This window comes from Lissotriton vulgaris, chromosome 7 (assembly GCF_964263255.1).
Source record: "Lissotriton vulgaris chromosome 7, aLisVul1.2, whole genome shotgun sequence".
NCBI lineage: Eukaryota > Metazoa > Chordata > Amphibia > Caudata > Salamandridae > Lissotriton > Lissotriton vulgaris.
In genome coordinates this window covers 386,385,840-386,402,737 of record NC_141695.1, presented here as the reverse complement: position 1 = coordinate 386,402,737, position 16,898 = coordinate 386,385,840, and the positions used below count along the sequence as shown (strand labels likewise).

The following is a 16,898-nucleotide window of genomic DNA, read 5'->3' as shown; positions in this document are numbered from 1 at the left end:
AGAAAGGTGCATAAAACATGCACTTTCATCAAGTGCTTAACTGAAAAGAAAGAAGTAGGTCTTAAAAAGCAAGCAGAGAAGTCCACCAATCAAAAGTGTTGGTAAAGAGGTAGTGATCCACGGGAGGGATAAACACAAGCTTGACAAGCTGTGACACGAATAAGAAGCAGTAAATGATTGACAGGAAAGCCAACCAATGATAATGAATGATAATGAATGGGTGAGCTTCAAGTCCCTGTATGCTTCTGGTAAGCCCACAGTATGTCTCACAAAAGACAGCACATGGCTAGTAGGCGAGACCTAAAAAAGAATGACCTTGACAGTGCCATAATGCATGTATGCACATGTATGTGGCTGGCCATTTGGCCTTTTTGTGTTTGATTTTTTCTGATACTGTTCAGCCTGCTTCATCAACAATAATTGTTTTTCTTTTGCCAATGCTGGTCAGCATCAATAACAAGTATTGGCAAAGTCGAAAGGCCAGCTAAGGTAAAACCGATTGGCTTTGGCGGTACTTGTGGCTCATGGGCATTCAAGCAGAGTAGTTGGAGCCCACGTGTTTCAGACGACTGCCTTACTGGACTTATCACCTCTGATGATGCCATGCACCTTCATGACAACTATCGACCTGAAGGACTCGTACTTTCACTGTCCGATCTGCGGGCCAGAGCCTTCTCTATTCACCCCTCTGACATAAAATCCACCCCAGGATATTCACCTAAAGTGCGACTACTTTTGCAGCTGATCGGACCCGAAGGCACATATTTCTATCCGTCTTACATGATTATGTGGCCAGAATACATGTTGTTAATAAGTGCTTGCGCTGTACAGAACAACCAATGTAGTGATTGCACTATCTTGGTATCAGAGCAAACCTCACAAGATCTCAGCTGATAATAACAGGTAACATACAGTCAGAAAGCAGCAGCATTTCTGGCTCAGGAAGGAATGTCCTCCTTTTGAGAAGAACATACTTCGGATCCAAATGACACCATGACACATAGTGAGGAAGGTGACAGAGTTGCTTTGAATGATGCATCTTTAATTCAACTAGTTCCCAATGCCAGGTTGCAGATGAGACTGCTTCAAGAGTGACTACAAAAAGAATGGGGAAAGATGGATTGGCACTGAGAGCATTTAGTGGATACACTACAGGAAGTAATGACTTTCCTAAAATGGCGGAATGGACAGAATGTGTTATAGAGAAGTTGATTTACACGTCTCCAGGCCCAACTAAGAATCTTTAAGGAGGCATTTAGTGGCAGCATAGAGAATGGACCTAGCAGCACACAGACATTGAGGTGTGGATTGGGATACAATTATACATAAGTGCACTAGAATTGAGCGTAGCCGTCTTGACACCAGTACAACAAAATGCATTGTTGTATCTTGGAATGGGGGTATGTGGTTGCTCCTTTGCACTGTAGGAGGCTCACAAATATTGCACTGGGCTTTACAGAAGAGAAATCCCTCTCACACCACAATTTTCATAGGAGCAGAAAACCTTTAGCGGACACATTATAAAAGAGAAACACAAACAACAATTAAACTGAGTCACTTTAACACCTTTTCGGCAGATAGGATGCACCAGACATAGATTGTTCACGAATGTGAAAAAATGTGCCAAAGCTATGCATCAAGGTGCCCACAGAAATCATCACTAGGGAATGTCATGTAAATAATCTGGTGCAAGATATTTGTGCAAATACAGTTATTCAAGTTGACAAAAATTCCAACAACGTGTGGGCAGATGTGTCATGGTTGTCCCACATAGTGTACAGTTTATTGACCTACATAGGAAGTTACAAATAAATGACAAACTACTTACTTTGAAGTAAAGAACAATTAAAGATGTAATTATGGGTTCACTATTGCCTTGGCTCCTGAGGTCATAGAGTTGGGAAGCGTACCAATTTGACGAATTCGCGGAGATGCTGAGACAGGCCAGAATGGAAACCACCAGATACTAAGTGGAAGCGCTTTGAGTAATGGCCTGTGAGAAACGACATGTCAAGAAGGACCAGATGCAATTAAGACTATCTCAATATGAATCTCTCTTATGCCACTTAAGTGTACAACTGGCGTCTAGAAGAGCTCAGCATAACGGCTTGCTTTTCAAGATCCGTTTAACAAGACTAAGATAGTCAGGGAGCACATAAAGGGCCAGATGCACTATCATGCTGGTCACCAAAAGTAGTCGGAAATTGTGCACTGACATTTTAAGACCAGTATTTGATTTACCAGAGCAACCAATGTTCTATAAGGTCGCTCTGCAAAATCACCGGTCACATGGGGTCGCAGACTGGCCCACCTGATGAATAATAATAAGAGAGGCCGCAATTTGTGAACCTCTCTGATTGGCTACAAGCACAGTGATGGTGGTCTACAAGGGACACCAGACCACAATCCTTGTATTTTCATTCCTAAAAGGAAAGCATTTTTTTTTTAAAGCAGCCCATATTCCTTAAAGAAACCAGTGCTGCATTAAAACAACATGCGTTTCCGTTTGTGAAAACATCAGGGGAAACAGGCATTGTTTCCCAAGACCACTGCTAGCTCCCCCTGAGGCTGCCGACATGATTCCCAAGTATGTGTACATCTGTTTATGTGAACCACTAAACATAGTTAGCATGGTAAGTATGGGGGCTGTAGTGAGGAGTGCAGAGGCAGGAATGTGTGTGTGAGTCCTGGGCCTGAGAGGGCTGATAAGTCCTTTCATGGCTGCAGAGTGTTTGATAGTGTGATCACGATTACAGTTCTGCTCCGTGTCAATCTCTCTGTGGGTGTCACTTTAGAATGAGAAGTGGGAGATAGCACAAGGGCCCTCAGGGCTCACTCCTCTCCAGGTATCCATTGTGGCCTCAGGATGAGATTTCCGCTCTCAGAACATGAGGTTGCGGCTAATATTACCAGCAGCTATTAACGCCTGCCTTTTAAGTCACAAACACTTGCGTCTGCCTGTGCCACTTGAGCAGTCTGCTATACAATGCCAAGGTTGTGCCTCTGTGTGTGGCTGCTGTCTTTTCTTCTGGGAGTGGTTTACGACAAAGGGCACACAGCTATCTCTGCTGCAACCTTACCCATTGTGAACATCACAAAAAGTTTTTGTGGATCCAGAGACTTGCTGTATAAAGTGTGAATTGTATTTCTGATAAGAAGTGGGATTATTTTATTCATAATTTTCCAACTTGCATAGACAGTTACTTGCACAAGTAAGAGCAGATGCACAGTGACATACACCATCAGACATTTGCCTGTGCCCAGCTTCTAGTGCACACCAATGGGCACCTTTGGTACAGAAAATGCTTCTTCGAGTTAACAGGTAAGGATGGGGGAAATAACTATACCCTACAGTCACACATCCCGTACTCTCCAAGGAATGAGCTTTTGCTTAGCCATATCGAGGGGTTAATGTGGATATCTGTGTCTTGCGCTGCCCATACCTGGGCATCCTTGGTGCAGTCATTCGTATGGACATGGGCAAATGTTTACAGATGGAATCCGGGCGCTCATCCCTTATTCTCAAAGGGATGAACAGACATTTATACACCGCTTGCATGTCCAACAATACACATTCCTGGGCACCTTCTGTGCATAGCATGCAAATAGTGGTAGCCCAATAGTAGAGACATCACTCATAGTACCACAGTCCTTGTCCCCAAGGGAACGAGTTCCTATTCTCCCACCTCTTGCGGTTAGTGTGCATGCATGCACCGCTGGGCACCTTTGGGGCAGAGAATGCAACTTTGCACAAACAGGGCAGCCCTAGACACACAGACGCCCCACATGGCACACATTCCTTATTTTAGAGAGAGAGCGACGCTCCAATTTGCCCCCATTTTGGGGCTCTCTTCTCCTGGTCAGGAGAAGGTACAAATTAGTGTGTTCATTTCTGACCACTGTCAGGCCCTTTTCCTTTAATGCTGACGGAGGATGTAGATCCTATTGATGTCACTACCCTACTTACAATCACGTGGGTCCATGAAGGCAATTAAAATGTAGATTTTGGACTTGTGCTAGATACCTGCATGTGCAGGAAGAAGCGGACCAACTAATCCCCTAATGTCCTCCAGGTCGTCCCATAAAAAGTAAAGGACTTGGGTGCTGTGCAGTATTGGCTGCACATCTATGGTACGTACTTTGTGCTTAGCATACGTGTGTCATTCCCCTGCATCTGGGTCCAAACTGCCCAAGAATTATGTTTAATAATAAAAAATTAAAATGTTCTCAAATAGCCAAGAAATTAATCAATGCATACAGTGCTTGAAGCTATTAGGTTGTAATGTATTATTAATAAAAAACGAAATGCACACACACAGAAGCATACGCTATACCCTATGAAAAGGTTGTCAAATATGTGCAAATGATAATAAAACCTGGATTCAAATCTAATCATGTAAGTATGATACGTGTTTTATACTTTCCTAGGCTGACTGCGAAGGATGGTGTCAAAAATATTTTTCAAAAACAATCAGGCTCCCCGGTATATTAATGCAAAAACCTTTTCTCTCTCCATTTCATTAGGGATTTCGGTTTCAGGTTTGAATTTTTCTTAAAAACTCCATTCTTCTTAATTCCAACATTGAGTAGTGTTTAGAAAGAACAAATGCACCAATATGAAAATTAAAATAAAAGTTGTGCTTAAAATCTTACGAACCTCAAGAAAAGTCTTAAACCACGAGACCAGTTTTTCATTGCTTTTCTGAAAAAATAAGTGTTAGCAGGCATTCAGCAGAAAACATTTGGTCTGAAAAAATATGCATGGAAGCAGGAAATCCAAGAAAGCACGAAAAAGAGTTTGGAAACATATGCAGCTTTGTTCAGGAGAGTGATTTACAAATCCTCAGCGATTCTTTGCCAGCAGATGCTTCACTATATTTTAAGAGCATTGTAAAAATGATATTCTGTTAGAGGATTTAATGTTAATTAATGCTTCCCAACATAAGAAAATTGGCAAGGTGAACAGGTGGAGTTACAGAAGGAAGGTTTTGCTGAAGCGTGGACTAAAAGGTTTTTTGGAGGAGGTATGAAAAATTAGACAGACTGGACGGTCAATCCTTAGTCTTAATTCATGCAGGAACTTTTTAAAGGGCATTTTGGTAATTTTTCGTAATGCAGATCACCTGCCTCGTTGATGCCCATAATGCTTAGTCACCCCTGCTAGGAAACCGGCCATCACGTGACAAAAACAGTTATGTGGCGAGTTGGCCCCTTGGAGTTTAGTTAAACAAGACATTCCTGCATGTCTCTTCAGGAACATGTGTTTGTCGTTAGATGTGGAATGGGCGCTCTGTTCCAGCACAGTTTAGACCATAACTTTGTTCAGTGCCAGGATTTTTGATGAACTCAGAATTTAACATTTTGAGCATGTTCTTCTCTTTCCTGGCTGGTTGGGAAAACTAGGCGCATCATCCTTGACTTGCTGAAGTTATGCATTTATTTATTGATTTATTGATTTATAGGTTTTATGTAGCGCTAACTAGACCCAAAGGTATCCGAGTGCTTTACATATAATGCAGGATTGTTTGATTGAAGTACATACATATATACAGACAAAGAAATTTGTTAGGCAGTCAAGGTAGTTACAATATGCGGACATCAGAACAGCATAAGTGAATGAAATAAATGGCAATAGTAGACATCTGAATCAATCGACCGCCGCAACGGTTCTAGTCGGTTTGGGTTTGAGCTTTGGGAACATAGCTCGGTTTGTGTGTGAATTGAAGTATTTGTTGAGTAGTAGGTAGTTAAGGTCCCGTTTGAAGCATGAAAAGGAGGGGTTGCAGCGGAAATCTCTAGTGAGTGAGTTCCAGATCCAAGTTGCATTTCCAGAGAATTAGCGTGTCTGTAGAGGGGGAGACAACCTTTACAACGCAACTTTTACTACGCAGTGCCATTACGACGCAACTTTTACAACGCAAACCATTACAACGCATTGCGCTGGGGGGCGCTCTAGGATAAGGAATAGGTTTAATTTACTATCTAACACCTTCCCTACTATCCACGGGGACTGGAGTTGGAATAGAAAATCAAACAATTCACTATCCAGCGCCCCAAAGCACTATGCGTTGTAAAGGCATGCGTTGTGAAAACCGCGTTGTAAAGGCATGCGTTGTGAAAGCATGCGTTGTGATGTCATACATCCCTGTAGAGGATTTCTTTTTCAGTTTAGGGGCTATGAGAAGAAGTGAGTTGGAGCTTCTTAGAGTCCTGGCTCTCCCTACTTTAGAAATTTAGATTTCTAGATAGTTGGGGTTATGTGTATGAAGGGTTGTGACACAGCCTTGGCGTTTTTTTCAGACTTTTTAGAAAACTTTTGTATTTTCTCGAAACAAGAATATTTCTCTGACATATTTGTACAGTTTCCACTGAGAGAGCCTTATGTGTTAAGTTTCAAGAGCATATAGGTAATATACCTGGTTCCGAGCTATACAAAATGATAAGTGGATTTTTTCAGAAAACTGCCTTATTTATGCATGTTATTTTTTTATTTACTGAGGACCACCAATGATAAAATCGAAATGATAACTATTTAAGAAGGCAAGTACCACCCATCTAGAATAATGACAAAAAGTTCCTAAACAAAAACCATCCATTTTGTTGCTTCAGCCAGCCCTGATTCTCCAAATCATGCATGGTGCCCACTGCTTTGGAATACATTTGAGGACACAATTGATTTCCTGCTTTTGAACTTGCCCTTTTAGGTTATCAACTCCGACATGTCGTACTGCCCAGGTTGAGTTGGAGAATCCCATTTTACCATGCGTTTTTTCTTTTTACTCCGATACATACCATCTTACTGACAAATTATACACATTTCTATTAATCCTGTTATGGCAACTAGGACGTTTGGGTTGTAAAGTGTTTGATCAAAGACATGGCTAGTGGGCTGCCAAAAGGGAAACTTCAGTAAGTTCAGGACGATTAAGTCTTGCTTAAAGTTTGCTGGTGTAACATGCACTGAATTCCACTATCATATCTTGGTGCCATACTGGATTCTAGTTCATGTATTTGTAATAAAACTTTCTGTATTTCGCTCATTTGCCTATCGTGTCAAGCAATTGAATGGGCGTTAGGCAACAGTTTGACCCCTGGGTCTGTTAGCTAACAATTCCACATGCATTTTCCTTGTGGTAACTTGAGAAAAAAACTATTGAAAAGAGCCTTTTTTGTTGTAATGATCGATATCCTTAAGAAGGAGAGAAGTTACGCCTTACATGTATAGATTACTTTATTCCCAAGAGTAAGTGTGTGCAATATCATAGTGCTCTAATGACAAATCGACCGTCCCTTGAACGTACGAAACAAAGATGGCTTCAAGCTTCACTATTTCATTCTTGACCATGTTTCTTAATTTTATTTTAGGATAGCGCTGGCCTGCGTCTTTGGAAGAGGAGATGGTTTGTGCTGTCAAATTTCTGCCTATTCTATTATCGGGGTAAGCGATCTCCCCGAACCCCTCAAGTCCTCCCTTTGGAGGGGAAGTGTTTTATGCATTGTGTAGCATGTTGCTTCAACCATCAGATCAATGTATGTTCCTAGGTAGGTGGGTACAGAGGGCAGGAGCCAGGAGGTCAGAGTTTAGAAGGGCAGATGTAGGAGATGAGCTTTTGATTTCTTAAGAATCTAGGTGAGTCCTCGTGTGCTCTGGAGATGGGTGTAATCCATGAACATTAATGCTAGTTAATTTTTTTAAAGGGCCTTTAATAAAGAAACATGTTGTCTTGTTTAAAATACTCAACAAGAATATAAATGAAACACCATAGAACGCATTAGACTGAAAAACCCACCTCAATCATTTGGCCATGAGGTCCCCCTTGACATTGACATTGAGGGCATCACAGCCGGCTTGGGTTTTCACAAAGGATTTGGACTTTGCCAACAAGAACCTCTTAGGAAAAAACACACTTTGTTGTCAATGTCAAACTGTTATTTGATGTTGATTATGCCCAAAGCTCATTCTACCAGAGGTAAAGTTTCTACTTCTGCCCTCATGAGTAATGTCCCAATCACTGAAATTTGCACAGCGGTCATTTAAAGATCAGACCAAACTTTCACAAAGCATTACTGGATTGACACTAATTTCAAAACTGACACTTTTGGAGCCTGTCCACCCTCTGCAATCTTTCTGATGTCCTGAATTCTCACCATTTGCTCCGATTTCTTTTGGTTGAACTTGCTTTCCAGTTGAGAGATGCATTTTCTTGTCTATTATTTTGTTCATAAATATAAAAAAAGATGTCATGAATGGTGCAAAAATGAAAAGGTAATTGTTTTTAGTAACTGTTCTTAATCATGACAAAGCCTAAATGACCAATTTCCTGCTGTGTTTAATTTTTGCGAAGAAATGAAAGTGCCTTATCTGGCTAAATGTGTTTTATTGAAATCCCCTTTGATACTTTCATATGTATATTGTCAACTTAATGTACAATTATAAACCCATGTTATAAAATAGCATAGAGGCTGTGCAACCTGCTCACCCCACTTTAAGAAACTGACAAGTGAAGGATGAATAGCCATCTCCCATGACATTGTTCAAACTGGAAATAATTAATACACATAGAAACTGACCTTTTGTTTGTGGACAAATATTTCCTCTGCTGAATAGAAGCAAGTGGGATGTGTGGCTTCTCTCCTGTGCCGTATACCTATGTAAATTGGGAGTACTAGTTGTTGAGTTTCTCTGGATGAAGGCATATGCAACTCTTAACATAAATGTACTTGTTAAAAAGGGTGGAATACTTAGAACACGGCTCAGGTTATGTTGCACTGCATGAGAGAAGAGGCCCGTTTGTACTGAGAGTTCCTCACACTTGTTCCGCCGTGGTCACTCATTTGTACAGACTCCATCTCTAATTTCTACTGCCATTATTACTAATTTGTATTGAGTGTCTTGAGTATGTTCAGCCACTATAACTGGTTGTATTTTATCTTCTCACTCATTTGCTTTTACCTGGTCACCCATTTTACCTGCGGAGTCCCCACAATCTTGCTTGTTTAAATTCCCATTTTCACTTATTTGTGCCAAGGGTGCTAGCTGTCTGTACTTATAATTCCCCTTATTTCTGCTCTTAATAATTTGTACCTAGAGCTTCACTCGTTTCTACCAACCTGGTCATCTAGTTGTATGTACCATGCCATGCACTTGCACAAAGAGTGTCAGCCATTTGTACCCAGTATCTCTCCTGTATACCCTCTGTGTCACTAATGAATGTTGACTGTTATTCATTTAGACCAACAGTGTCGCTCATTTCTGCTGACAATGTTTCTCATGTGTAACTCTAGTGTAAATCATTGACACTTATTTACTCTTCCTGCATTGGCTGGTGGGGTGTACCACCGTCACATGCCAGATTGGCGTAACCTACGTTGCCTGTAGCAGGCGTGTATCAGATGAGATTTGTGTGTGGGAGGAGTCTATTAACATCCACCCACATCCGATCCAATATCACTGGCCATCTTATTTCTACTTATCAGCAGCTTCATTTCACCAAATGACTGGCATGCATTGTCCCTTTTCCTGCTTTTTCCTCTGCAGACAGCCGGGAGGAGACGGTCCTTGGCAGCATCCTGTTACCCAGCTATGATATCTTACCAGCGGGTCCCAGAGAGGCCAAAAACCGTAAATTCACCTTCAAGGTAGGCCTACAGTGCCCAGACATATTACATCTTGGCCTGTTGGGATGATGAGCAAAGGTGTGCATGATTAATGTGCAAGGCCTGGGGTCCTCCCTCCCTGGTCTGAATGACGTTCATCTCGGTTACTTCATCCCCCTGGCACCTTTCTCTTTGTCCTTTGTCTGTCTTATTGTCCACATTCTGCCTCTGTATGGGTGCCTCTGAATCTATTGTTTTCATGTGTTGGTGTAGCCGTATATTAGTCATTGTTTACGAGTTGATGTAGCTGTATTATTTCAAGAAGAGTTGCCATTAGGCACAGAGGTGCCAGCCACCATCATATTTACTGCATACTACCTGAAGAAAGAGGCTACCTAGAAGAAACAACATGGCAGCACAATCTAAAGCAGCAGTCATCTATTTATCACTTTAGGTGCTTTATGTATTTACTTTGGCATGACTTTCAGTAAAGTGTTTAGAATTCTGCTGTCATTCAGATCTAGACTCTCATATAATAGTCATATCAACCCTTTAGTTGGCCTGAGAGCTGTAAACTAATCATGTTGCTGTTGTCCCAGGAGTCTTGGAGTGAAAAGGACATAATTTTGTACACTGAGCCCTCTAGATACCTCTACACATTTCAAATGCAAACATCAGCCCTTACCTTACGCCAAGGTCCACTGTATAAAAATACGGGTGCCTTACCTGAGCGGTGAGTAGGCAATCTAGGGCAAAGTCTTTGATGGTCACAGTCAAGGCCATGATTGGCCAGACAATCACTAGGGCCAACCATTGCAGTACCCTGTGGAGGTATTTACCTCCTATCCCTGATGCCTCTGTACTAGAATGAGAAGCCCTATACTTTTACAACCTATACACTTCAAACTTCCTCTTCAGCTTAGGGCAGACAAGTAAATGTATCAAACTGCTTGAGAGGCCGAATTGCCAGGGCCGACTTTAGCGCTGGTGGCGTCCTGTGCAACAATGTTTGTTGGAGCCCCCAATAGCCTCCTTCTCCACGGATTCCCTCACCACCACTCTTTAACACTGCCCTGTAAATGTCCATGAACACTCTCTCTCACATGCATTTCTTTTGTTTTATAGCACCACTCATGCCGTTTTAGGGTGTCATAGCACTTTACATCACACACACACATTGTACAGAGACAATTGTTTGTACGTGTGTACATCAGTCGATTGGAAATGTAACATAAGATAGAGGAGTGCAAGGTGTAGGAGTCACGTGTCATCCATACTGGTAGGCAGGATAGTTTAAGAGTGCTTGGTCTGGAGAAGCACAAACTCAGGATTTAAAACCTAACTCCATGGTTGCATCTGTCTGATGACAGTTAATAGTTATATTAGGATTTTAACTTATAAAGTACAAAGCAAAGTTTTTTCTCTTGATTTGCTCACCAACGTTACGTTGGCGAGCATTTGTACGAAAAAATTGTGCACTACTGCTCCTCCCAGTGAGATTTCCCAATGCAGGCATTCACAGCAGGTCGTGACCGCTTCCGTTGAGAAATCTGCCGCTCATGTTGAGGAATCTATCTACTCGAGCAGCAGAAGCAGCAGTGCACTGGGGTGTAACGCATAGTGCTCTTCGCACTGGCAACCTCCCCGCACCTAAAATCATTTTGAGCAGTGCAACTTAGACTCCACTGCTGGCGGCACTCAGTGGAGCGCAGCGGAGTTTTTCCAGCACTTAGCGGAGTTCCGTGGAGTAAAACTGTGCAAAGTCCCCTTTGGACTACTGAATTGGTTAGGTCACAGTGATTGTATGACGGAACAATGCATTCCGTTGCAATGCATGCCTTTACCACGCATGTGTTACAACGCAAAATACTTTATCATTCATAACCTTTAGCACGCATGCTTTTATAACAATTTTGTTGTAAGGCATGTACGTTATAGGCCTATGCAAGATACACATTTTACCTGATCCCTGTCCTTAGTCCTCAACCCCGTCCCCGGCACCCCCACCCCCCTCTCCTACCCTTTTTAAAAAATACCTTGCCCTAGTCCTTAAAAATAGACCCAAGCGCGAGCCCCACTGCCCCGCCCCTTTTAAAAATACCTGACCCCTGCCCTAAGCCATAAAACTAGACTCCAGCCTGACCCCCTTCTGGCCCCAGCCTTTTAAAAAAATACCCGGCCTCTGCCCTGAACCCTAAATCTATACCCCGTCGTAACGTTTCCCTGGCCCCCAGTTCCTTAAAAAAAACACCCCAGTATAAAGCCCAAAATCCACACCCACCCGCCCCTGGCCCAATCCCTCTTACCTTAACAGGACGAAGGCGAGGCAACTTTTGTGAGGCACGGCACAGAGCCTCAAGAGGAAGAGGAAGGATCTGTTTGCACCTCTAACTACACCGATAGCCTTGAGCATGCAAGTGCCGTTATCAGCATATGCCCTTACCACCAGTACCGAGTATACGTATACATTTTTAAAAATGCATGGTGAAGGCTATGCGTGGTAACAGTGCATGCGTTGTAAAGTATTTGTGGTAAAGGCTCTGCGTGGTAACAGCTGTGTTGTAATAGCTGTTTCCCGGTCACTATGGTCTGCAGTAAGCAGTGATCACCTTTCAGCCTTGTTCCTTGCCCAGGTTATAAGCTTTTGCCTGGCTACCAAGAGACTGAGAGGCGTTCTGTGGTGGCAGGCGGCTTTGGTAGTAGCTACTGCTATGTGTACCGCTTGGTTGCATGCCACACTCCTCTTTTATCCAAAGGGTGCCCTCCTTCCTATTCAGACCACTTGGTGAAAAACATTCATCTTAGGTTATTGTCCTGTGGTCCTCTCGGCTAATAATCTACCATTCTTCTTCATATCTTTTTGAAGAAGCTGGGATATTCCTCAACAGGTCAATGCCCCTGAAAGTTTCGGGTCTGGGAAAGAGTCATTGTTACAATGTGGGACAGTTAAAAAATGTTGCTACTGGCCATTTGCTTTCTCTGAAAGTCTAGCACTGGGTTGGAATACATTACTAGAGGTAAGCTAAGGGTAGTAAGGTAGGAATGGAGTCATGTACATGTCTGCCAAAGCCATCTTACATGCAAAAGCTTGCATTGACACTGTTTATGCTGTACCATGAGCAAATAATGTCAATGTAAACAGACAAATTGATTGGGTTTCTTAATGAATGTTATCTTTTTTCTCATCTTCTACGTCTAAATATTTTGCTCATCTTGCTAATTATTGCTTTTTCAATAGTGAAATGACAATTGAGGTCTGGGCCAAAACTCTTGCCTCTAAATTCTTAAGTAAGCACACATTATAGACACACTAGAGAAATGCAGTGTATTAACTGGGATGATTAAGTGATACTGGGTTTCTATAGTTTTTATGTACCCTTCATGCAGAGTCTGGCGTAATGGGGCTCTCTGCCCGGTTACAGAAACAAACTGCTAAACCACGCTTGCCTCAACAACGCCATCGCAATAACGAATGCGTCTTAATCACGCATGCCTTTACATCGATTTTCGTTGTAAAGGTATAATTGCTAAAGGATATGCATGGTAAATCCTAAACTAGTGTATCCCAGCTCCTAGCCCATCTAACCAGCTCCACTCGGAACCACCTGGAATACCCTCTAATCCCAGCCCAAAAATTTGCAAAACCACTCGGTCCCAAAGGACCCAAAGCAGGCCTTTTGCCGTTTAAAAACTGGACCTAAAACCACTCTTCCCATGGACTGATTTTCGCCACAAAAAGCACACACACAGTAGACTCCCCCAGCTGTCACTGATGGGAGCTCCTTTTACCAGGAGCAACTGGAACTACCCAAAAAGCATTTTTTGCAACCCTATAAAACGGGCACATTGGATAACATTGCAAACCGACTTCTCAGAGACAATTGTTTTTCTACTAATTCCACTTGACTGATCCATTTCAAACTTGGAGGGACACAAATCAAACAGCTTTGGATCCCTTTGATCTCTCCCTGGTACACTGGCAACAGCTTTGGATCCCTTTGATCTCTCCCGGGTACACGGGCTGCTGAGCCGGATCTCTTTGGTCTCTCCCTGGTACACTGGCTGCAGCGCAGAATCCTTCTTTTCTCTCAGAGTGAGAGAGAGAGAGAGAGAGAGAGAGAGAGAGAGATCCGGCTCAGCAGCCCGCGTACCCGGGAGAGATCAAAGGGATCTCTAGAGAGAGATCATGAGTACTTGCAACATTTTCCCAGGGACCAAAGGTTTGGTCTGTGATGTGACTGAGGGCCGCATTGATCCCAGCAGGGTGGCAGTCAGGAGGAAGATTTTCAGGGACTGTGGGAAGCTAGCGGTATGGTAGGTGTAGGGGAAGTGGAGCATTTTCATCTACTGACTGAATTACACAATGTGAAACCAGAAAACCTGGGATTCAGCCGAGCGTTCTCACTTTACACACTTTAATTGTGTGATCCTAGGCAATTGTTTTATTTTACTTTCCCTGTTTATTTCCATTATCACATATAAGAGGACCTCGAAATACATGACTTCAGGATGTGCTCAGTACAAAACCTTCTCCTGTGTTTGATTTATTGAACTATAGTGTTGTTCATGTATAATAGGAACCCAGGCCACCCAAAGAGTGCCCATAACAACTGACTTCACTATTGGCATTGTTGTTAGGGTGGGGGGGAGAGTGAATGTTTCCAAAATCATGTTTGAAAATTACTTCTCAATTCACTGATATAATCTGATGTATTATGGTGCAAAGGTTCTGCATGAGATTTTATCAAATGTTGACAATTTTGCTTCAAGATGTCTTTAAAAATGTAGGTGTTCATAAAGTTAAGTGGTGTAGGACAACCTAGTTTCTTTCTTTAATTTCAATTAGCCTTAAATAAATACTTTCCAGTTTATTTAGCATCTTTTTAAAGTTAATGCTGAGTCGAGTAAATAGCAGCCAAGTGCTGCTGTTCACCAGCTCTAAAGACACTTCCTCCCCACTCTCACAGTTCTTTTAGCCTGGCTGTGCTGGCATCTGAGCAACTCTCTCCATTACTGTATTTAGGCCGAGCACCCTGGCATGCGGACATACTACTTTGGGGCTGACACGCAGGAGGACATGAACAGCTGGATACGTGCCATGAACCAGTCCGCACTGGTTGTTGGGGAAAATAATAACAAGTAAGATCAACTGAAATCACATTTGCAAATGAGAGTTCCCTCTGTCTTGAATGTGGTTGTCTCATCCTGTCCTCTGGGGAATTGGTACATTCCAAGGGAAGTGTGGGTGGTTAACAAAGACAAGCTAATGCTTGCAAGATGCTGCGCCAACAAATTTGCAAATTAATATGTGTGTGTATATGTGGCACACACATTTATATGCAGATGTGCAGAATGTAGTATGCTGTTACCATTGTGGAGTGTGGGGAGGAGCCATAACTCAAGAGAGGAGGAGCCTCGAGTGAGCCATGATGCCCCTCCCCTCCTTCAACAGTGATAAAAAACAGCATATTACACTTTGCGTATCTGCATATACAGTTTATGCCATGACACTTTTCTTTTTGTTTCTATTTGTTTCTTTAAAAATGTATATAACTAACACCTGAATGCAAAGGGCTTACATTTGTGCAGCAAAGTAAAGTCACACTGAAGAGGCTTCCTGGCTATTAGAAGAGTTGTTTCTGTGAGCAAAGCCATTGTTACATGCAGTCTGTCAGACTAGACTGTAAGCAATGTTTTTATCATGTTTATTTTGATTTACTGTACTATATAATTTTGATATTTGCACTGTAGTAATGAATGTGTGTTTATTAGTACAGTTGCTCTAGATAACGTGTTATTTGGCTATGCTTATTGTTAATTGTGTGTGTATTTATATATATCACTACATGTCTGGCTCCCTTTTCTGCGTTTATCCTGTTTGAGTCCTCTCTGGCTTGGGAAGATTCCATAGTGGAATTGTGTAGATGCACTGGCAGAGGCATTAGTTGGTATGAAACAATTCTACTACTAGTTTACTTTCTCTTACTTTGCAAATAAAGTATTTTTTTTGTTTTTATTTAATTGTATGTAGTTTTTAGTAGGACTCTAGCTATAGCTGCACACTTTGCAAATTAAGGGCAACAACACATTTCTTAGCTTGTTCATTGGATTGCATGTGTGTTGCAGAGATCTGTGTGTTAGGCAATAAAACACATCTCATTAAAGTGCCAGGAGACAGATTTGGGTTGTTGCTATATGAATGATGAAAATCAATACTAGATTGTTTGTGATCCTTCATCCACAACAAACTGGTTCTGCATCCTCTGGTAACACTGCAATGGAATGTGTTCTCTACTTTCTCTGCCAGGATGGGACACCTCAATAACCACGCCAGCTCTGAGCCGGAAGGGTTCTATGCCAGCTATGAGGATTTCACACGCTCCACACTGGTCCAAAATGGGGAACACGCCAAAAGTGCAGAGTCCTTGGAGATCGCCCACCTGTCTGACACACGGTCTCAGCAGAACAGCTCCAACGACAGCCTCCTGGGGCCCGACAGAGGAGGGGACAGGGAGGACAAAGGTGGTCCCTTCACTGGCCCGAGAGACCCCACCACCTCGTCCTCCAGCGAAGATGTAGACCAATTCACGCCTTTATCCCAGCATGGTGGGGTACCCCCATCGACCCCAGTCTGTGGGGTGAAGAAAGTCGACTTCACCTATGACCTCCTCTCAGGAGGAAGTGACCGGCTGATTCAAAGGAAAGAGTCGATCTCGCAAGTGGAGGAGTGGGTGTCCCAGCAGAAGGAAAAACTCATGGTCAAGGAACACCATGTGTAAGTGTCTAAGAACATGTCTGTTTTATCATGTGAGTAATTATTCATAGCATTTCTGCACCCAACTAAAACTTCATTGAGAGGAAAGTAAAATTCTTCTCAGTTGCTAGGCCTGGTCTGCGCCACCTTGCTCTGTCTCAGCGGACTATATACCTATCAAATCCAATACCATCTAGCCCTGCCTCTGCAACCTCCATCATAGCAATAAGTAGGGAAGGGGGCAAAATATGACATTTGCAATATAACTACCAATTTAATATAAGAACACTCAAGCGCTGGGTATTTTCCTATGAAGACCCCAGTTATTTCAGCCAGGCTGCCCTCATGATTAGCCTGGGTTTTGAGGCTCCACGTTGAAGCTGCATACACATCCACGTTACAGCTGAAAGATCCATGTAAGTGCTGCTGAAAGTGGGAAAGTGCACCAATCTGCTTACTTTTCACAGGGGTTGTTGATACTTGAAAATAATAAATGAAAAATGCATTGTATCTTCCTATCACTTTACAACCCCCCTCTAGATCACTC

General features: G+C 42.5%; 1 protein-coding gene across 1 annotated transcript in view; it reads left to right on the top strand.

Moving 5' to 3' along the window:
- LOC147701703 (uncharacterized) overlaps positions 1–16,898 on the top strand; it is a 241,016-nt gene that overhangs the window by 135,934 nt on the left and 88,184 nt on the right. Inside the window, exons 4-7 of the mRNA XM_086930336.1 lie at positions 7,366–7,438; positions 9,539–9,639; positions 14,621–14,736; positions 15,905–16,372. Coding sequence (XP_086786462.1) covers positions 7,366–7,438; positions 9,539–9,639; positions 14,621–14,736; positions 15,905–16,372 — 758 coding nt within the window. The remainder of the gene's footprint in view (positions 1–7,365; positions 7,439–9,538; positions 9,640–14,620; positions 14,737–15,904; positions 16,373–16,898) is intronic.